General features: G+C 39.0%; 1 protein-coding gene across 3 annotated transcripts in view; it reads left to right on the top strand.

The window, feature by feature from the left end:
- Positions 1 to 15,999, top strand: part of DBF4 (DBF4-CDC7 kinase regulatory subunit) — a 28,753-nt gene extending 12,754 nt beyond the window's left edge. For 2 of the 3 annotated variants that reach the window (XM_090047173.1, XM_090047174.1), the window contains exons 3-12: positions 407 to 601; positions 2,121 to 2,171; positions 4,377 to 4,446; positions 4,599 to 4,675; positions 6,284 to 6,314; positions 6,561 to 6,606; positions 7,702 to 7,833; positions 11,712 to 11,829; positions 12,001 to 12,125; positions 13,328 to 15,999. In XM_090047173.1, the coding sequence (XP_089903299.1) occupies positions 407 to 601; positions 2,121 to 2,171; positions 4,377 to 4,446; positions 4,599 to 4,675; positions 6,284 to 6,314; positions 6,561 to 6,606; positions 7,702 to 7,833; positions 11,712 to 11,829; positions 12,001 to 12,125; positions 13,328 to 14,393 (1,911 nt within the window). In that variant the 3' untranslated portion in view covers positions 14,394 to 15,999. The remainder of the gene's footprint in view (positions 1 to 406; positions 602 to 2,120; positions 2,172 to 4,376; positions 4,447 to 4,598; positions 4,676 to 6,283; positions 6,315 to 6,560; positions 6,607 to 7,701; positions 7,834 to 11,711; positions 11,830 to 12,000; positions 12,126 to 13,327) is intronic. The other variant, XM_090047176.1, reaches the window with a different exon arrangement.
- The last annotated feature ends 211 nt before the right edge of the window (positions 16,000 to 16,210 follow it).

Below are 16,210 nucleotides of genomic sequence, written 5' to 3'. Positions count from 1 at the left end.
AGTGATCTAAAGTTTTACTCAAAGTAAAAATATTTTTCTCCAACTTCATTCTCTCAAATGATTGAATTATTTAGGTGAAATATGGCTATGTGTGTATGCTTGCTCTCTCTCTCACGTGTGTGCACACATACCAGCCAGCATAAGACAAATAGCTTGCATGTAAATTTTCAAACTTAATAATGAAAATTTCACAACTGAAAATAAGGTACTATCATAGGATATAAGGCTGGTACCAACACTTATTATCATATTTAATCTTTAGGAACATTTTTCTCTTAATATAACATTTCCTAAACTGCAGTTTAGAATTCCTGATATTGTAGAACTTTTTGCTTGGTGTTAATAAAATTAGGAAGTATAATAGTGATAATATAGCCTGGTTTTTTGTTTTTTTGTTTTTTTTAAGAGAGTGGAGGGATTTCTCAGCAAGGATATCAGCTATCTCATTTCTAACAAAAAGGAAGCCAAATTTGCTCAGAGCCTTGGACAGATTTCCCCAGTTCCTAGCCCAGAATCTGCCCACTGTGGAGGACATAGTTCACTTCATCCTAGCAGCAGAAGAGATCGAGATGATAGAAGTTCATTTAAGATGGTGGATACAGTAAGTTTCTTAATTTTAAAAAAATGCAGTTCAACTACAATTGATTACATCTGCTTAATCTTCCCTGAGACCAGGTGAATTGATTCACCAAATCCAGAGGCTTTAATTTGTTCACACTGTTTAAACTTGACTTAATCAGCCAAGGCTTAACTATGGTTCTGAAAAATATGTTTTAAACATGGGCTCTTCCACATTACAGCGTGGCAGTCTCCAGTCTTTTGAAAATGTTGCTCTATCTTCATTTGTACAAGTATGATTAAACATCAGTATCGTTAAGAACTTCAAAAATATTAAATTAAACATTTTGTATTAAATTTAATTTATTTTTAACTAATTTATATTAAATGAGTTCAGTGAACAGTTTTTTGATCCCAATGTAAATGAGAGAAGGGATGGAATCAGCTGTTTCCAGCACACTTTATTAACCTAGTGGCTGTAGTTACATATCTAGAGCTTTCATAATATCACTCCAGAAGATTTTGGGGGCTTTACTGGCTCATAATAAAAAATCAAATATTGACAGTCTTTGGTCCGGTAATAGCAACAGTTATAGCGGTGGTCCTTAACATTTTTTGGACTCAAGGTACCCCTCCATAACTTCTGTGGCCCCCAGTTTCAGAAAACTAGATATTACAATTTTTCTTGTAGAGGGGTCATGCAAGAGGGGTGGAGGATTGGCTAGGCTGTACCCACCTGAAAGCATTTTCCCTTTTGTGTTTAATTTCTATGAGATACTAATTTCTATTAGATACTAATTAGATAATGTTTAATAACAAAAGATTAATATTGGGATTTCAAAGCACAATTTTAGCATGTTCCTCATGGGGAACAGCATGTTGATATGCATTGTAAAGTTCTGGAAAGTCAGCAAAACTTGTATTCTTAAAATTTACATATGGTAGTAGCAGACATGAAAACTGATCGTACTAAATCTTTGTATTTTTAGTATTTTACATTTTTTTTACACACAATTCAAGATAGAAAAGGAAACATTCTGGGAAGTAGGGTTTTGCAATCCAAACAATAAGCTTTTGTGGCAGTTAAAAGATTTATAAATTAATTATGTTCTAAATAGTATTTGAGTGAGCCTGTGATATGTATGCCTGCTTAAAAAAAACTGAGTACACTTTAAAGTGGAATACACTGATATAGCAGTACAGTTGCTGTAGCAACACTTGTTTTTTAGATTTTTAAGCTGTTTATGATATGGTATTGTGTCAAAATTTTTTCTCCAAAATAATCACTGATGGAAATGACATTTTCACTGTTAAGTAGTCTGAAATATTAAAGGATCAACTGTAGTGATATGTCTGAACAGCACTGCAGAAAGGCTGTGAATTGCTAGAAAGTGGCCAAAAATTAAAGTATCATCATATATATATTTGTTGGTGTAACCCGAGGCATCTAAGATGCCCTATCTTAAATTATTTTTGGTTTGTACAAAAATATTTTTAATTAAAACTTGCATCTAAATAAGCTCCATGTCCTCCATGTAATATGCACTGTTTCTCTGATATAGGTACGTGTAAGTAGAGGAAAATCCTTAGTTGAAAAAGCAATCAAAGAGCAGGTAAGATGAATAATTCACAGAACTGGATTTAGTAAAAATTACAGAACAGAATTATGTTGTACTGGAAAGCAGTGACTGGTAGTAGAAGTAGAGTAGTGATTTAAGAGAAGACGCCAGAATGGGATATACTCAGCCAGGTGTTAAGCTTTCATTCACCTTCACACTGTACCTTCAGAACTGGTTTCAAGATTCACATGGTTATTTACCCATATTTCCTGGAGAACTGAAAAAGACTACTGTCATTTTCTTTTTTTAAAAGATTTGTCACTAAGTGTTTGGCTACACAAAACACATACAATAGAACTTTAAAAATATATAGTAGTGCATAGATGGCATAACCCCAAAAACCGGGCTGACTTCATGAATCTGGTGGAAAATTATCCTTAAAGGAATTAGGAGTAACATGCAGGAAGTTTAAAATTTCTTTCATTTTCTGCATTTATCTTGAGGTGATCATTTGTTAAAGACATACAGGCTTCCTGTCTGCTCCCCCTCCACCTATTTCTCAAGAAGCAATACCAGCTGCCTGCTGTGCGGGGTGTCCTGGGTAGCTGCATGAACTGCATGCCTGTTCATTCTTGATTCAGCTGTAATGGGTACATCTGTTAACGCCCTGCGTGAAGTTAGCTGAAGCAAGTGAAGAACAGTCTTCCTTGTCTTTTGTGCGAGGGACAGAAATTACACATAATGTGGTATAAGTGATCAGAAACTGGTTCAGATCCATAACACAACAGAAGTTTAGTGTGAGAGGTGCACCCGTGTATGGGTCCATATCAGATTGGCACCAATAACAGGAAAATTGACATTATCGGCAATCGGCTTTTTTGGCCAGTGTAGTCAGTAATGTCACCAGTAAATGACACGTGCAGCCACAGCATGCACATGGCCAGGAACTTAGCCTGGAAGCTTGGAGAACACTGTCCAGCCAGTAAGTCTTTGGGAGGGAAGGGGTGTGGGTGGGGGCAGGTTAAAGCCCCTACGGTGAGGGAAGGAGTGGGGTAGGGGCAGGGACAGGCGCTGCCTGGGTAGGGAAGGGCACAGGATGGAGCCATGGGCGGCTCATGCACACCCATGGGAGGCATGGAGACATGTACCCCCCTGACTTGTGCATAGGGTGAAGGGGCTGCATCATCCTCTTCCTGGTGGGGGGGGGCTAGGTGGGAGGTGGCAGTGTCAGGAGAGAGGATTACAGGAGGGGGGCTACAGTCATCCCAAAATTTGCTATAGCCCCTGCTTCCAGAGCCACTGTTGCCTGCCTGCCCCAACCCAGCTCCTGCACCAGGAAGAGGCTGGTGCAGCCCCTGGCCCTGAGCCCACAGCAGGCAGCCTGCCCTTGCCCCATGCACAAATGCAGGGGGCACATGCCCCCCATGCCTCCCTGAGAGGTGCGCACAGTGGCAGGGGCTGTCCTTGTCCTCCCCCCACTCCCCTCACCCCTGGCGCACTATGGACGAGCTGCCTGCAACTCCATCCCCCACTCTGGCTGGGCAGCATTGGCTCCCCCACATCCCTTGCCCCCTCCCCCAGACTTACTGGCCAGACGCTGCTCTCCATGCTGCCGGGCTGCATATCAACTATCAGATCGGTATCAGCCGATATGGCGGGTTAACAATTGACCATCAGTATCAGCTAAAAATTCTTTATCAGTGCATCCCTGTTCAGTGCATATAGACCACTTTCAAAATGGCCAAAACTGGCTTAAGATAAACCTGGATGGATGTACTATCAGACTTAACTGATTTAGGTTCAATTGTTGTATTGAAACTTCTATCCCGTTCCCTTCCAAATTCAAGTTAAGTCAGTTTCCCAAGATGTTTTGCACCTCCCCTGCAAATGCCCCCTCACAGGGTGGGTGGGCTAGCTTGGCCCAAGCTATCTGTTCCAGTCGAGTACAGAGGTGTGCTCTAGTGTGCCGCACCCCCCCCCCCCCCCGCTCTTCCCCCCCACTTCTGGCCTGATCCACTGCAGGCAAGTGGCTGCATTTCCAGAATGAAAATTGGTGTCTGTTTGCTTGCTTATCAGTTCAATCTACACAGTTTAGACTAAGATTGAATTGATTCAGCCTCGGGCTTTTTGACCGTCTGTACTTAGTCCTGGTGGGAAATAGAGAGGAAAGACTTCAGCCTGACTCGCATACTGGTTTGCATCAAATATCTGAATGTATTGCATTTATTAAAAATATTAATTAAGTTTATTGTTTTGTAGGAATTAATCCCCTCAGGTAGCATACTGTCCAATGCATTGAGTTGGGGAGTGAAGATACTTCATGTTGATGGTAAATACTTTTGCTCTGTGTGCTCTAAACTGATAAAATTAATTGTATTTGTTTTATTTGCAAGATTTATTCTTATTTTCAAAATTATTGTTAAAAACAACAAATACCTTCAAATAGGAGAAAAAGTTTACAAAATGTAACTTTTTTTAAAGATATTAAAAATTATATTGAACAAAAGAAAAAGGAGTTCTGTCTGATCAAGAAAGAAGGCACTTCAGGCAAAGATGTGGTAAGTGGATCTTTTAAGTAATTGAAACCCTTATTGACAAATAAGTATGTAGGCAAGTTAAATATTTCCTATGAAGATGCTGGTTGATTTTTTTTTAATTTTATTTTAATATGCTTTTATTTGAAGATTAATTTTCTGATCAGTGTTATGTCTAATGGATTCTGAAGTTTTTACTTTAAAATCCTTTTAATAATAAAGAAAAGATTTGCAGTATTTTTGAGCCTGATTGTAAAAATAAATTTGCAATATCATTAATTAAAATAGTGTTTTGGGAGCTGTACTCAGATTGTGTGTTCAGGTGATAGAAGCAGTAGAGCTTTCTGAAAAGGACATTCTTTCTATCCCAGAAGCTAAAAACTGCATTGGTGTAGTGGCTTCGTTTAGGACATCCTAACTATGGCCCTGATTCCCTGCCATGCAAATATTAGAGCCTTAAATTTGTTGATGAAGAACCCAGCTATACTGGAATGATCTTTCCAGGGTAAGAGAGATTGGTTTTAGGGCCAGTATGTCAGCAACATAGCCCACAGTAACAATAAAACATGGAAAACTGACCTGTAACAGCACATGACATAATCCTAATCTCTCAGCAAGTTTCCTGATTCCTAGCCTAACAACTGAGTAAAGTGTACTTATAGTATTCATTCCATGCGTAGTAGGGAACTACCATACATTCCATTATTAGTCAGCTGCTGCTGTTTCTTGGATGCAAATTAAGGGTGCAAATTTGTATGAACTGTAGTGAAAGTACAGAAACTTATTACAAATTCATTTAAAATAATTTTTAACTCATTAGTGTATTAGTGTTCTTTTAAGTCTTATAGCGGTTTTATTTACTCCAATAATATGCTCTCCGTTTCTTGCCAAATTCTATGCAGCTGTCATAGAAGCTATCATGCTTGATATTTGGAGTTAGAATCTGAATTACCTTTTTTCCCCAATAGATATAAGGATCTAATATCTTACAATGTAGACTATTTTCTGTAGTGCAGATAATTAAGTCACTAATATAATATGGAACAATTGCAAGTTGGTTTTAATTCCGTAAATTATTAATAATTTGGTACATGGAACCATTCTAGTTATATAACTAGTAATGTTGTGTATTACTTTTCTAACAGCAATTTCCTGTTGTATCAATCTCATTTTATAGTAAAAATAACATGAATATGTAGCAGCAGACACCACTCATTACTAGGGTGACCATATTACTTTTAAGGAAATCCAGGGTGGGTGCTGGAGTAGGGGCACACACATGGACACGCACACAGACTGATGCATCCATGCCCACTTCTTCTTCCAGCCCAGTACATAGCAGGGGGAAGTTGCTGTGCTGTCAGGCCACCCTTTGCCCTGTGACATTTGCTGCCTCCCCAATTTCATTTGTTAAATGAAAAAAATAATAGTAATTAATTTTTTGCAAACCTAAAATAAAATATTTCTTCATGAAACAGTGGCTCAATTTTTATAGTAATTGGTCTAATTTGCCTATTGGTTAATATATGGTTAATCATGATTTCACACAAAGATGCATGCTTTAAAATTTACAGCTGAATTTTGGAGTTAAATGGAGAGCACTGCAGAGTAATTTTTTTTCCTCTTAACTAGGGAAAACGATGCACTAATCAGAAATCAAAAAGTAAGTATTTTGTTGTCTGAAGAGAGCATGTTGTCATGTTTTCTGTATACTTAAAAATTCAGTGTTTGGGGGAATATATCGATTATCATACTGAGAAAATTACATAAAAATGGTATGGAAACAAAGAGTTCATGTGCATAGTTGACTGATTTGATTTTGAAAATTAGCTGAATAAGCATGTGCGCGCTAGTATAATTTATTTTTGGATGGAGAAAAATATTGAATTTCTTCTTCCTCACCCCCAAGCAGGGAGACTGAAAAATCCATTTGTGAAGGTAGAAGACAGAAGCTGGTAAGTACTATTTGTTATGTCTGTTTGTAATCTATTAGTGTACTCTGTAACGTGCTCAGCAAAGTTGATTTTTGGAAACATAGTAAATCTGCATGTGGATAGGCATGGATTTAAAGCGCTCCAAATATCCCAACTTTCCCAATACTTTAAAGTGCCTGCAGAGGCATGCACTACTCTCCAAAATGGGAAAAAGAAAGTTTATGTCAGGTTTTTTTTGTTTTTTTAATACTTGACTGTTTACGTATTCACTTGTCCATCTTCTCCTTTAGAGTTGATTTATTTTCCCATGTTAAGATTGAAACATCTACAAAGGTATAAAATTGCAGAGAAACTGATGGTTTGGTATTTAGAAGTGCTGCTGTGTCCTGTTTAAGAATATGGATATACTTCTTATCGGAGTAGTTTTTAGATTTACAACTTATTTCAGCCAATTTCCAAGGTTACATGCAGGGGAGGGACAGAATCAATGTATGTGATTTTTGTGCACAGTATAGCTATAGACACAGGCTGCATCCAGACGAGTCCAGCCGTGAGGCATGCGGCACTGCAGACATGTCTGCGGTGCCACATACTACTCATTCTATTGTTCTCCGTGCTGCAAAGGAACAGTGCAGAGGGTTTTTTTGACCCCTGGATATCCAGAGGTAAAAAAAAAACCCACAGAAGAAAAGTGGAGCTATACACACAGTGGCAACATATGCTGCCTGAAGCTGTAGCCTGGATGGCCAGAGCTGCACTCCCAGCAGGATCACCACTGCTGCAGTCCCAGGAGGTCCCCAGCCCTCCCTACCTTGCTGCACACTATTGCACATGGCACAGGTGTTACCTGGAGACAACTAGCAACAATGCAAGGTGCACCACTGCTAGTTATCCTCAGGGAACCAAACACCCACACACATCTGGACATGGCCACTAGCAAGAAATCCTACGTAAGGAAACAAATTCAGAGGCAAGGAAAAAGTAAAATCTCTCACATTCCCATGTTTGAAAATTCACTGTGAAGTCAAAGTTATAGTTAATTTACTCTAAATGACTTTTAATTTCTTTATTTCATATATGGTAGTTATAGTGCTTATATTGTCTTGTCTAATACAGCCACTACAGACCATTTTATCTGCAGTTATCCAGCTTTCCAGTTCTCAACTATACTGCTCCAAAGCCTTATAGTCCATTTGAGGCAGATAAGAAGAATAATGCCAGCCAAAAGCAAACTCAGTCTAAACAAAGGTTTGTCAAGAACTTAGTTTAAGGTTAAAACATTTTAAATTGTTTTTCAGTTTTTAAAGAAAATGACCCTCTTTTATATTGGATTACACAATATTTGATACTAATAACTAACTGCCTTGTTTGGTAGATTAACTGGTCTAGTAACTGTCAGTGTGTCCATCTCTCTCTCTACCTTTTTATCCTTTATGTCCTTTCTTGGATGTACAGATGCAAGCATCCGTAAATACATCCCTCTACTATAGCTGTGGGTCAGTACAGGATGTGACAGGCTTTTTCCTTCTGTCTGCTATTGACTGCTTCACTCTATCCTCTTCCTGGATGCTGTCCAGTAAGTACATCAAGATAAATAAATGAGCTTGCCTCCAGAACTGTTCATTTAAACTTTTTATTGGTGTGTAACAAAGCGGTTACATTTGTTTATTAAAATTATCATCCTAATTCATAATGATCATTGTGATGCTGTTTTACATATGAACTTAAATGTGGTCAAACAGAAAAACATACCCGAGCACCACCTTAATAAAGCTTGAAGTCATTTCTCCTTGAGAGACGCTTTAAGTACTTCCTGTACGAGCTCATAAGCAATAACAGTATCTTTGCCTGTACTTACATGGACGATGTACTTCTGTGCCATATTCTGGGTTCAGGCTTTATTTTGAGCATTCTTCTTCAGAGTTATGCAATTTGCCAAAAGACATGTGATTTCTGCCTTAAATACCTACATGGCACTTTAGGGTCAGGAGCAAAGGTTGATTCTTTATATTTACTAATTACAGCATTAACTTTCTAACACAGGTGTATATAGCATAAACAGTATTAAACCTAGAGATGGTTGGTGGAAAAAGTAACTCCACAATAACACACTTTTCATATGTTTGGAAACTCTCATAATGTTCTTTGGGCTGAAATGTAGTATGTAGTACTCTTTTAATATAATTGTTTCTGTACTTCCCCTTTCCATAACTGATCACACGGTGACTATCTATTAATATCGCCATGGTACCTTATCAGTCTTGATTGTAGTACATGTGGTTATAGGGGACAATGAAAAATATAATGCAACAGGACATTGTAGAAGCACTACACAAATCCCATCTTGTAGATCAGTACTAAAGATGTAGAATTCATTAGAATACACCATGGATTTACAAATTCCTTTTATATGGCCCACTCCCCTTCTGAGCCCTCCCAACTACTTAAATTAGAAAAAATTGCCGCCTTAACCTGTAAACCAGGGGTGTCAAAGATACAGCCTGCAGGCCTGATCTAGTCTGCAGAGCCCTATCATCTGGCCTAACATTCTGTATGCAAGGTCAGTCTGGAGCTCATGCCAGACTGGCTCTGTATGCTGGGTCCAGGGCCAGTCGGATCAGTCCCACAGGCCAGCTGCATGTGTTGGATCCAGCCTACAAGACCAGTCCAGAGTGGGTGCCACATGTAATTGCATGCTACAAGCAACACGCAGGGCCAATCCAGGGGTATGCATTGAATGGAGCCAGGCTGTAGTAGCTGGCATGTGGGGCTAGTCTGAAGGTCCAGTCCAGCCTACAGATCAGCAAGGCATCTCTCATCCAGCCACTGAACTTGACACTCCTTCTGTAAATGAAATAGTTTCAGGGTTTGTGTGGTTTGGTGGGGGGAGGAGGGAGCGGGTTGATGTTATCTGCATTTTGAACTATTTGAAGTGCTTTCAGAACAATCTTGCATATAATGGGTTGTAATTAAGATTTATAGTTACAAATATGAGTTTCTGTAGTGTAGTATGAATTAGTAAGAAGGTGGTTATTCTGTCTAGAAATGGACGTGATGCCACTTCTTTGATATAAAGATGTTCAGTTTGATGCTGTTAGCTTATTGCCAAGATAACATCTTTGTCTCACCTGCATCCCAACATGTTCCTGTAGCAGATGTTAAAGAAAGCACTGTAGAACACCAGTCAGGGGCTCTTGAAATGGGGAAACAAAGTTGCTGGAAACCACTCACATGTAAGAGGAAGATCAAGGATATATTAGGGCATTTCCTTTGATACAGGCAGCTTCTTGAAAGCAGAACTGGAAGATTCAGTCAGTAGAATAGAGGTCACAGGGAGATTCACCTGGGTGAAGATGGATGTGCTGTGCTTGCTTTCAGCCAAATGGAGCTTGCTTTAACAAACAAGTGATCTCTACCTTTTGCTGGCCTGAATGAAATGATTAGAAATACTAGCAGCAAGTAGGCAGACTATTATTAGGATTAGGATTTTTTCCAAGTTTATGGGCTTGCTTAGGAGAATTCTTTGTTGACTTCCATGTACAGACGTCTACCTTTACACATTCATGAATTATAGTGAATACTTTGACATCACTATTTGAGCCACATAACATAGTAACACAGAAAATTATTTGTTTTATCCTTTTACATTATTCCTTTGATTATGTCAGTTGCCCAGTAGTAAATTCTCATCTCTGAAGCTTTTTTAAATAACAACTTTATTAACTTCACTATGTTTCATTTGCTTATAAAATATATCAAGCCTATATTTTTGAGCAAGTTGGGTAACGTTTTTTTGTTTGTTTTGGTTGGAGTGATTTCTTAAGGTGTTTGATTCTCTTAACATTATGATCATATTGTAACGAGCAGAATTAGGGCCTCGCTCCCTGTAGACCAGGGGTCAGCAACCCCCAGCATGCATGCAGAGCATGGCACATGAGGCCATTTTCCTTGGCATGCATTGGGGCCAGGGCCAGGGTGGGGATGTAGCAGCTGTTTGCAGCCTCCCGGCTGCAGCTGATCCCAGCTCTGAGTAGCTGCTGCTCCCAGCAGGCAGCTGGGAGTCTGCAAGCCCTGCTCCAAGCAGCCTGGGCACCATGGCTTGCAGCAGCTACCCCAGAGCCTGGGCCAGCTGCAGCCAGGAGGCTGCAAACAGCTGCTGCCTCCCGGCCCTGGCCCCAATGGGTGCAGTGCGTCACCTGCTGCCTGCCCAGAGCCTGGGGGCGGGAGACAGCAGCTGTTTGCAGCCTTCTGGCTGCAGCTGGCCCAGGTTCTGGGTAACTGCTGATAGCTACAGAGCCCTAGGCTGCCCAGAGCCTGGGTCAGCTGCAGCTGGGAGGCTGCAAACAGCTGCTGCCTCCCCGCCTGGGTCCCAGTCCTGGCTCCGGCTGCCTCCTAGGCTCCAGGGAGGCAGCAGATGCTAGCAATACTCCCCACTGTGCTGCACTCCACACCACTTCTACAGAGCAGTGTGTAGAACCCGGCATGGCAGGGCATAGCAGGGGGCGCAGAAAGCTGCCTGCCACTCTGAGCTCCCCGTGGGAGGGCATAGTGGGGGGGCTCAGAAAGCTGCCTGCCACTCCGAGCTGCCCGCTGCCCTGGCCATACTTTACCTGCAGGCAAGGGCAGCAGTGAAAGGCACAATCCTGCATGCTGCCCACATTGCTCCTGTGCACACAGGGGAAGTGTGACCCAGGCAGTGCAGAGCTTGCAGCAGCAGGCAGGGGCACAGGCAGGGCTGGGGGGCAGGGGCTTTGGGTGTGGGGCAAGGGACACAAGCAAGGCTGGGGGGCTGTTGTGGGAGGACCCACACAAAATGAATACACAAGATCAAAGGAAGTATCAGAAGTTTTATTTATTGTCACTAGGTTTACAATTTTTAGAAAATTTGGTATTTACTGGGGGGAAAAAAGAGGGGGGGGCAACATTTATGATTATTAACTATACTAAGATGCAGTGCATCCTGCCATGTACCACCTGCCCCCGTTTTGTTTTTCTGGCATGCCAGCACTCCGGCACCTTCCAAACCCAGACGTATAGGGATTTCTCGGCACTCTGGCCAAAAAACGTTGCCTACCCCTGCTGTAGATGGATCATTTAAATTCTTTATGTATCTTTTCTGCTAACAGAAATAAAACAAATAGTGACAAAGACTGTGGTGGCATTCCTGTGCAACTCCTTCTAAAGGATAAGAGAAAGAGAGGGTATTGTGAATGCTGTGTGAAGAAATATGAAGATCTCCAAACTGTAAGTGAAATAGAAAGAGGGAATGCTCAGAGCATTCTTCTATGTATGGCATCAAGAACTTTTTTTAATGAGTATTCTTGACATCACTTTTGGTGGAAATATATACATAGACTTTTTGTTGAATGTGAGTACCTGCAGTATTGGATGCTTCTTCTGACTTTTAATTTTCAGCACCTGGAAAGTGAACAGCACCAAAACTTCGCACAAAGTACCCAGTATCAGGTTGTGGATGATATTATTTCCAAATTTGTTTATGACTTTGTGGAATATGGGAATGAAACACAGAAAAGTAAAAGGTAATTTATGTTTACAAACCTAAAAAAATACTTTAGCTAACCTCTACATTTGGAGTTTTAATGACACAACTCAGACTACAAGTCTAGTAAAGGACTAATCACAAATCACTGACATGTATTTGTATTACCTTCTCTTTTAAAATGGTCTGTTGTGTGTGAATCTGGTATATAGCAATGGTTGTTTCTGTTTCATAGGATTTGCCAAATATTAACAAGGTAGAAAGAGAGCTAAGGTGTACGATTTTAACTGATATAAGCTATTTGCGTATTAACCCTATTTATTTTGCTTTTTAAATTTATAACAAATTTGAACTTTATATTTAAAAATCCACCTATTCTATCATTTTTGATCATTATAGAAATATAATCTAGTCTGTAACACCTCAGCACAATTAAGTACTCAAAAGAAAATCAACCCCCATGAAGCCGTTCTTCCTCCAAGCTTTGGCGAGATTTGCTTCACGTCTAATCTGTTTCAGCTCAAATTAGAGTTCAGGTTCTAAAATGAACAGCCTCCCAGCCAATATACTCTTGTCAACACCATATCCCTTCACACAAGGGGACTATGGCAGTTTTAGATTGCTCTGTGGTGTTTCCAGAGGATTTTAGATGTTGAAATCCTCCTTTTTTTATGGTTTTTCTAACCAAGCTATTCCCAGTGAAGTCCATAGAAAAATTGTAGTTAAGGTAAATAAAACCAGAAATCAGCCGCTGGTGTCTGTCAGGACAGATTTGTCTCTATTTGCCCCTCTTCCTGACCACCACCACCATCTTTGCCCTTTACTTCACAATTTAAAAATGGTTAGGTTAAGTTAAGGTTGTTTATCAAAAATGCTAAATTGGATTAAACTGAAAGGTTAGACTATTTAAGTGCCTCTAAAAATATTGCCATTTTATATAATATTTATTTTAGTGGAGTAACTTATATGCCTTTTAATGTGATGAATTTAGTTTTTTGTAGAAAGTAGATTTGACTATTTTACTTCTGAGTAGTTTAAAACCATAACAATCTGCAGAAGCCAGCATGAATATGCACCTTCCAGTCCTGTGAAAGTGGGGTAACTATAGCAAATGAATTTTTTTTAACCACCAAACAAAAACTGTTTTGTTATTTTTATTGCTTTCTTAGATATGTTCCTAAAGTAGTCTGCTATATAATCTATTTCCTTCAGTTTTTAATGTTATCACCTGTTTAATTTTAGGACAAAATGTAGTATGGGATACTTTTCTCCTATTACCGGAAATGCAACTAATACAGATGAACTGAAAGATCAGCTGAAAAGGCAGAACGTTTCTTTGAAGCATTACTCCTGGAAAGATAAAAAAATACAGACACTAAAGCAAAATCATAAACATATATCCCCAAGTTTTGTACAGAAACATCCGTCTTGTTGTGAATCTGCCTGTCAAATTCCTGCATGTCATCTGTCTTGTGTTTCAGAAGTAGTAAGTAAATTCAGAAATGATGATGAAAATGGAAATGTGGAAGGTTCCTGTACTACAGCCTCAAAAAAGACTATTTTATTGCCAGATTTTATTGCATTGTCTCTGTGGGGAGGCAGCTGCACATGTGTGGAGAACTTACCTGAAGCTTACAAACATTGTAGTAATGAAGCATTTGAAACTGAAGTAAATTTAGATAGAAACAATTTACAAAGTGTACAAGCAGATATACCTACATTATGTACTCATGTCCAAGGCACTGATTTTAGTGAAAAAGACAAAAATACATCACAGTCAAAACGCAAATTAAATAACAGTGTTATTTTACCAGCAAAATGTTTGAAGAAAACAAGTGCCACTTCATCGTTTAACAAAAAATATATTGATTTTGTTGATGATCCCCTGCAGACAGAGCATACTATAGGTCTGAAGACTAAGCTACCACATACTGCTTCAGATAAAGAACTTAATGAACTAGCTGTTAGTTGTGCACACAGCTCACCTTCTGGAAAGCTACATAGAAAAGTAAAATTTTCCTCAGGAAGAAATAAAAGAGGAAATCAGAAACAGAAACTGGACTTGTGTGTAAAGCAAGCTGAAGAATTGTCTCTTAAAGAAAGGAAGGACCACTGTTCACCTGTGCAGACTCTTTGGGAATTATTTCAGACTAGTGAAGGGAATTCAGATTTTGTAGGTTTTATTAGTTATTCTGAGAACAAAGATTCAGCTGGCATGGAAGAGATTTGCGAGGGGCAAAATACCAATACACTGTGGTCGTTTTTTTCACCTTCCTCTTCATCCTCATCCACATTTATTGGATTTTAATGTTTCTTTATTTAAAACAGCAGCTTCTGAATAAACTCAAACTGATAAGGATTTATTCATGGAGTCTTTAATGTATTTTAAATTATGTACAGATGTTCTTTGTGTTCAGTTTCTGGTATACTGAGTATGCATGCAAAACCTTATGCCTATAAATGTGAAGAATACAGGTAATATAGGGATTTTTTTCTTTAAAAATTGCCAGAGGTGGTAAAAAGGGTATAACTTAAAGAGATACTGTATTTACCTTAACTACTAAGCAAGATCAATAAACTTCATATAGTAACCTTTTTGTTAATTTTGAAACCACTGTTGGATGTGAATAATTACTTCTGTATTATAAATTGTTGAAAGTTGTCGTCTTGTTCCTAGAGTTCTCTTTTCCTTTTTATTAGAAAACTGAAACAATATTATATGCTTATCTCTTGCTTCTGCTGGAATTCTCATAGGGAAGCTGTACAGTCAAAATACAGAAGAAACCACAGGTCTGATAAGTCAATTAATGCTATTCAAGTTTGTAATGGGAATTTATTTGATTTGTATCTCCAGAGTCATCAGAATTGAAGGCATTGTTAACACTTGATCTTTGCACAGGCCATCCCATTAAGGTGACAGTAGAAGAGAAGATGGTCACAAGAGAATTCTTGAAATTACTGCAAAAGCTGAGAGTTATTTTTTCAGATCAGGTGACAATTATGCAGTGACAGCATTCTGTTTTGATAGCTTTACCTGATGAATGTACTATTGCAGTAGCTACTACTTAAGTATTGACTTGGTGCATATGTGCTGACATAAAGAACTAGTTGTATATTTCAGGCAATAAGAAACAAACTTTCTTGTAAATATATTTATTTTATATTATTTTTCACTTTTTTATCAAAGCAGTTGGTTTCTGGTTGACTTTGTTTGAGGTGGGTTGTTTTCGTTTTTATTTACTGGTTTGACAGTAAATGGATATCCAATACGCTTAAATTACATAGTTCAGAGGTCTGGATTTGTTTTGGGTTTTTTGTCTTTGGACTTTCCTATTGACTTGAACTTTCACAGACTCTCCGTTTCTCCTAAATATGTGATGGGCATGATGTAATAATAGCAGTGAGGCTCAATCTATCTGGCCCCATGGGCCTGATCCAGCACATGTGCAATCAGTTGCACTGACCTGACCTTGGCTTGATTCTGGGAGCAATTAATGCTGCCACCCTTCTCCTGCTGCCACATTTTTGTGCCCATGTGGGGAGCTCCAGGGGCCATAGGCTTGGCACCTGTGAATAATACAGCCTCAACAGGGATCATTGCAAGGTTTTAGCTTACTATTGTATACAAAGTGCCTTAAAGCCTACAGATAGCATACACATTTAAAATTACTATTAATATATTTTGTTAAAAAAAATGTCACTTCAATATTTTCCCTAAAACATTTTGTAAGTCTGTTTAAAATGTGACCTCATGATTTAGTACTTTCAGTATCTGGGAGGTTATTTTTCATCATTAGAGAGGCATTGTTTGATCAGACTTAAAGCAGGTTTGGGTAACTTTTAGACTTTTAGGAGGCATTGCGGTGCCATACGCTTGCTTTCTTCATTTTTATTTTACCCAGGCTAGGCTGAGTTTTCAAAGCCTTATGCCTAAAGTGGCTCCTTGCATAGGAGTAACAATTGCCCTGCCGTCATTTTCTGCAGGTTAGCTTTAATTCTTCATATTCTGATATCATCTCATTTGAAGAGGTAAAAAAATTGCCATGGTAGCCATCTATTCAGTGTGCAATTCTTGCCTGTTTTATGATGCTTTGGAAAAGAGATTTGTAGCAAGAAAATATTGGA

The sequence above is a fragment of the Crocodylus siamensis genome, chromosome 5 (assembly GCF_052110815.1).
Source record: "Crocodylus siamensis isolate JL-2025a chromosome 5, ASM5211081v1, whole genome shotgun sequence".
Classification (NCBI taxonomy): domain Eukaryota; kingdom Metazoa; phylum Chordata; order Crocodylia; family Crocodylidae; genus Crocodylus; species Crocodylus siamensis.
This window is presented reverse-complemented; position numbering and strand designations above follow the sequence as displayed.